This window comes from Cloeon dipterum, chromosome 2 (assembly GCF_949628265.1).
Source record: "Cloeon dipterum chromosome 2, ieCloDipt1.1, whole genome shotgun sequence".
Classification (NCBI taxonomy): domain Eukaryota; kingdom Metazoa; phylum Arthropoda; class Insecta; order Ephemeroptera; family Baetidae; genus Cloeon; species Cloeon dipterum.
This window is the reverse complement of record NC_088787.1, coordinates 11213055-11219054: the sequence shown is the minus strand read 5'-3', so window position 1 is coordinate 11219054 and position 6000 is coordinate 11213055. Positions and strand designations below refer to the sequence as shown.

General features: G+C 38.5%; 1 protein-coding gene across 1 annotated transcript in view; it reads right to left on the bottom strand.

The window, feature by feature from the left end:
- Positions 1–996: 996 nt before the first annotated feature.
- Positions 997–6000, bottom strand: part of LOC135936245 (uncharacterized) — a 40718-nt gene continuing 35714 nt past the window's right edge. Inside the window, exon 4 of the mRNA XM_065479000.1 lies at positions 997–1338. Within this exon, the coding sequence (XP_065335072.1) occupies positions 1217–1338 (122 nt within the window). The 3' untranslated portion in view covers positions 997–1216. The remainder of the gene's footprint in view (positions 1339–6000) is intronic.

The window sequence follows — 6000 nt, the reverse complement described above, 5'->3', positions numbered from 1 at the left end:
AAAATTTAATGAGCGTTTTTTATAGATTGCACATATTTTAGTCTTCTTTTGGCTTGGGCTTCTGTTCACAGCGTTATTTTTGTTACCTTATATTGCTTATAGCTTTCTTAATACCACTTCTTGAGATCTATATTTTTGTCTATTGACTTTACGCACTTTCTTTACATTTTTACTTTTTTTCCCATTTCTGTAGAAACATTAGACAAAAAGGTTTCAAATTTCAATTGTAAAAAGATTTGTTTAAACTTTGAATTAGGGCCTGAAGATTTTTTTAAATTAGTTAAACAGCTAGGCTTAATTTATTTACATTTTGAAAATGAAGAAAATTGGGGAAATGCATTGATATTAAATTTGTAATAAATAATACACAAATTTCAGTAATTACGTCGGGTTTCCTCGGGCATTAGTTTCAAGGAGCAAATGTTTATTAACATGAAATCTCTTTCTACTTTTAATTAAACTCGAATAAAACTATGTTAGCAAAAAGGTTGCCTCCTTAACGACGCAATAATGTAAAAAGAAATTCTCGTCCTAATTCATCTTTTCTTTTTCTTTATTTTCTGAACTTTACACACTCCTTAAAACCTTTTTAACGGCTCATTTTAACCTTTATAATTAATAGTTCAATGGAACATAATACACATTAATGGTAATAAAAAAGCGAAGAACAATATACAAGCGATCAAGTCGCTGAAACGTCTACGGCCTATGCTAAAATATATTCACACATTCATTCGTGGAGTTCTGACGGGAAAATCGATTTATTTATTTAGCTAGCAATCAGAAGAATAAATTCAGAAAGTCATTTAAGTTTCTGCGGCTACAAATACATAAAATAAGACATTTGCAATAATTTGAGCTTTAAATTTTAATATACAACAAAGCACTTAAGTTTTTTTTATCATTTTTCAAAATAGTAATTATTCTTTTATCAGCCGTGATTTATTTAATTACTCTTTACTACGAGGAAAGGTAAATGACGAAAATGAAAGAAGATTCGACGTTTGGCAGTCACTCGAATTTTATTTGTTCGTATCATTTGTATACATATTACTCGCACTCAGACTCACTTGTGTTTCCAAACTACCAGCTAATGACAGCATCTTGTGTTTTGTACCAAGAAAAGCTATTTTTCTTGCGTCTTAATCGTCTAACAGAGGGCACGCTGAGATTTGTACGTCGGTTGCATTAATCTTTAACTCTTCCTGCGCGGCGGTCAGCAAGGTGTCCTCGCCGCCGTCGGCTTCTCTTTCCATCTCGACGATCTGCGGGCCGGCGCCGGCGTCGCCTGTCGCCCTGTTTCAACGTATATGTTTGCCCTCCTGGTCTGTTTTTGCTCTGAAACACCAAATAGAATACATTTATTAAAACACAGCGGCCATAACAAACGACAAATCAGTTCTGGATATTAATCGAATAAGATGTATATTTGAAAAACTGTAATTTCATTTCTCTCATTATGTGGATTTTATTTTATTTTTTCAAAATGAAACAAAAATCTTCAAATGTTCTGGTTTTTTAGAAGAACAGTGTAGTGCCTGCCAATAGGTGGCACTCTCCTCCGCCTTTTTCTTGAGCTGCGAACCTTCCCTTAGTGGTGGAACACTTTTATCCTCCCCCTTAGCGTGAGACGTCATAATATTTACTCACGCCGCAGACGTTGTGAACAATTTCGCTCAATAACATTTAATGGTAAGAATTTAGTGACATGAGATGTATTTCTTGTAAGCGCCTTGATGATAACTATTGTATTTTATAGCACTCGTCTGTGTAATTGAGAACAAATATTCTGTTGAGCCCAATTGTGATTGACTGACCCAGATAAACGAGGTAAGACAGTTTTCTTGTTAATTTATTATTTATGAATTGTGATATTTATTTTGACGATTTTAATGCATGAAATTATTTTTTATGCTTATTGAATTTTTATCATAATGTTACAGTCCAAATTAGAGGCATTGATAAGAGGCAGTCAAAAGAATTTGAAGGATTTACTTCAAGAATTCCCCTCATTTTTGGCCATGAAGTCTGATTCGCCACCCACCAATGGAACTCGGAACATGCACCACCTCGCTATGGATGTGCTCAGTCCTGAGACTTTTCCCGACGAAGATTCGCCTGAGAAAAGAGACCCGCTGGATGATACCAATCACTGCGGGCTAATGAACAACAGCTCAGAAGAGAAACAACCTACTTCACCACTATATGCACCAGACTTTTCTCAAGCATTTACCACGGAGCATTCTGCAGGATCTTCAACGGTTAAAAAAGCCATGCCGTGGTCATCTTTAATTGCAAGTGTGGGCTCCAGCACAACCGGTGCGTCTGGTTCAATGTCTTCGGTAGCAGGTTCTACCACAGGTCCCTCGCCTCCGCTAAACTCATCCTCATCACCAGAGGCAACTCCTGGTAATGTAAACAACCTCCAACAAAATTTCCTAAAAACGAAAAGCCAAAAAGATAGAGAGCAGATGGAAGAAATGCGCAAACAGCAACGCGAATATTTGAAAAAGGAACTACAACGTTTGGAATCTGAGAGGCAAATGGAGAAAGAGGATTTTGATAATTTCGAGAAAATAAAAAAAGCCATGTTAACCCCTGCATCGAAGCCAATTGACGACAAGCAGAATATGCGCAAGCGGAATAAGCGCAAGCGGAATAAGCGCAAGCGCAAACGTTTAGCACCTCCTGGAGGATCAGCAAGTGCCTCATCACTGTCAAACTTTAACAACGAGTCTGCTAACAAGAGTCCACATGAGAAAATTCTGGACGCAGCATCCATTCAAGGATTGAAAGATGAGGCCACGCGCAAACGACATGAGACTGCAGGCAGAATAGACCTGAATGCACAAAGTGATATATTGGAAGCTTTTGAAGAGAGTCACCTGAGGGACACCTGATTTCAAAATCACGTAAACCAATTCATTTGCATCAGCATTTTGTATCATAACGCCACGACAAGATATCTAAAACCATTTTACATTCTTTTGAGACCGATTTATTCCTTCGTGTTTTGGCTTATATTCTCTTCCATCGAACAATTTGTAAATCTGAAAATAAATCAAGCTTTTAACAATCCTTAATACTTTTTATTTTATCTTATTTTATGGGCACCATGAAAATCTCAGCATGAAGTCTCTGGAAAAGGGTGTATTAAGCGTATTGAATGCCAATCAGCTCTGCTTGTTGATTTAATTTCACTTTTCGGCCTTGGGAATCCGGTGTAACGGACGCATTTTCGTATCAATGCAGAGCATAATAAAATGCGTGTAATCCTTTTATGTTCATCAGACAGCGCACAGGAATCGCGAATTCTTGTTTTGTCTGCCGACGAGAGCTGTCAGTAGTGGGTCAGTATTTTGCGCATTTTTTTCGCCGCGTTCGCAGCACCTGGCCCGTCTGCCTGAATCGGCGGTCCTCATAAATTCTGCGGACCAGTCAGTGCGAAAAAAGGAGCAGCCCGACCAGAATCGCAATTACTTCAATTGGTCAAGTGTGTTGTTTTTCTGCTCCTCCGACGATCAGTTTCCCTTTCTTTTGGCCGCCTTTCGTGACTTTGTCAGTTTTAGTCTCAATTTGGGGCAATTAATTCAACTTGATGTGCGAATCTGAGTCGAAAATCGTGAAAACCGCTGTCGGCCGAGTTGTAATTTATGCTGGCCACCTTGGAGCCGTATTAGTTTTACTGTTTTTCAGTAATTTACGGCGACACTTGGCGCAAAAAGTCTGCCCGACATGCACGGAGACGTTGTTCACCAAACAATGGACATTTTCGAGGGCGCGAGAAAAATGTACTTTTAAAGGACAAGATTTCGGTCACTTCCATTTGATAGAGCATGAAGCGAAAAGTACACATAGAGGCCGCACCTTTTGGAGCAGATCCTGTTCGTATAAAAAATATGTATTTTCAAAATCTGGGCAGAGGTTAAAAAATAAATAAAAATAAAAGGATGCAAAAAATCGGCTCACTTTAAATTGAAATTTGGTCAAAGACGAAAGGAACATGAGCCTCAAGAGGCAGGAAAGAATGATTTTGAAATTAAGGTTTGTACACTTTGAAATCAGATAAATTCAATTACGATTTGCATCACAGATTCAACGAAAGGATTCTGCTTCACGTTATTTCAATTTTAAGGAACTGGTTCAGTGTTTAATTTATACAAAGAATGAAGACATAAAAATATGATAATCATCTTTTGACATATTTATGCTAAAATGTCGCGAAAATTTTTGTTAATGTGCCCTATTATCTGGAAATTAAGATGTAAACATCGCACGAGCCAAATTGAGTCACTAGAACACAGAGTCTCCCCAAATAAGGGCTGACTATTTATTTTTTGTCACAAAGCATCTCAAGGTTTTCTTGGTCAGTGGCGAGATTAGATCTTGCACGCCATTCCAAACCAAATTTCTTCGGAAGTGGCCGATTAAATCTGCTCTGCGTGTCTCGCGAGAGGAGCTGCAGGCAGGCAATAAAAAGCAGCACAGTGTGGCATATGGTCTGGGGTGTAAAATGGCTTTCATTTCGTCAACAATTGCCTCTTGGGCGTGCCAAAATTTAATATACTCATTATGTTGAAACAAAAAGTTCCGTGGGTGCAAAAACACAAAAATACTGATTGGGAATGAGACACACTCCCATAAAAACTGTGAGTTAAATCTCCTTTTTCCATCTTGGCCTTGTTGAGGTTTCGCTCGGATTAAACAATACTGTTGCTTCTGACAATTCACTCTCAGCTAAGAGCAGAGATGCAATCAAATCCACGCCTAACAATAGCGTTTTTTGTGTTGGAGAGTTCTAAATGGCGATGAAAAGGGGCCACGTCAAAATTTAGACGCCTTTTCTTGCAGTTCGAACTGAGTATCATCACCCAATTCAAACATGATTTAAATTGTTCAATTTAAAACTTCAAACCATTTTCCTAAGGAAACCTTAAAAACAAAAATTAACTAGCGGGGTCTGGATGTGCGATAAATTTGGTTCCCACTGCGCAGATGCAAGATGGCGTCTGAATGTGGGAAGCAAAAAGCTCTCTTTGGATTCCCGTACGAGTGTCAAGAGTTTGTTTTTACGATCCAAAAAACACAATTAGTACAAGTAATGCAAATTATTCGTCACAATATTGATGAAAACTTGCTTCTCTTCGCGCATTTTCACGTGACCGTTTTTTTCGCGCCATACTCCACCGGACGCCATAACTGCGCGTCGCACGAATCTGGCCCCCGCTGATATTAACAATGGCAATCTCTGACCCTTACCTTAGAAATCAAATTTAGTGTTAGTTTGATTGGGCTCAGCGAGTTAAATGCAAAGCACACTCTGTATTTTATAAATTGAACCACGGAAAGATGAGATATTGAGCTATAAAGGTTTTTAAAATTGTCTTATACGACCAGTTAAAATTAATATTTTGTTGAAAAATTTTCATATATACAAGTAAAGACTAATTTCTGTGTCAATTTCATTGAATTATTGCTTTACCTCTTCCCAATTTTGTCCTGCTACCCGTGATATTTCAGCAAATAAATACTAATATCGAGCAAAAATACAGAAAAATTTGCAGTGTCAATTAAGGAACACTCAGTCTTTGAAGCTTTTTTTATCAGAATGTCATTTTTTTCTCACAGAAACCCTGTGGTAGTTGTTGCTCCAGCATGAGAGCGGCTTCCGAATGACAAATAAATTTATTTACGACTCGAACGTGGTAAAAAGTGCAGTTTGGGCGGACATAAAAATGACATAAGCCACACATAAAGAGTGCCGGCTCGGAATTTGTTTGCTGTGTCGTTGACACTGTCGTTGTTGGTGGCGCGGCGAAAACGACGGCGAATCGCCGAGGTCACGCGCGCGCCAGCCAATATAATAAAAGCCGACAATTATCTGGCCATTTGTTATTCGTAAGTGGAGAGCAGCAGCAATGAGTTCACGCTGCGCCGGCCAAATGAAAACGAAATTAGAGATGTGGCAAACGCCGACCCCCGCGGCAAGATTTGAATTAC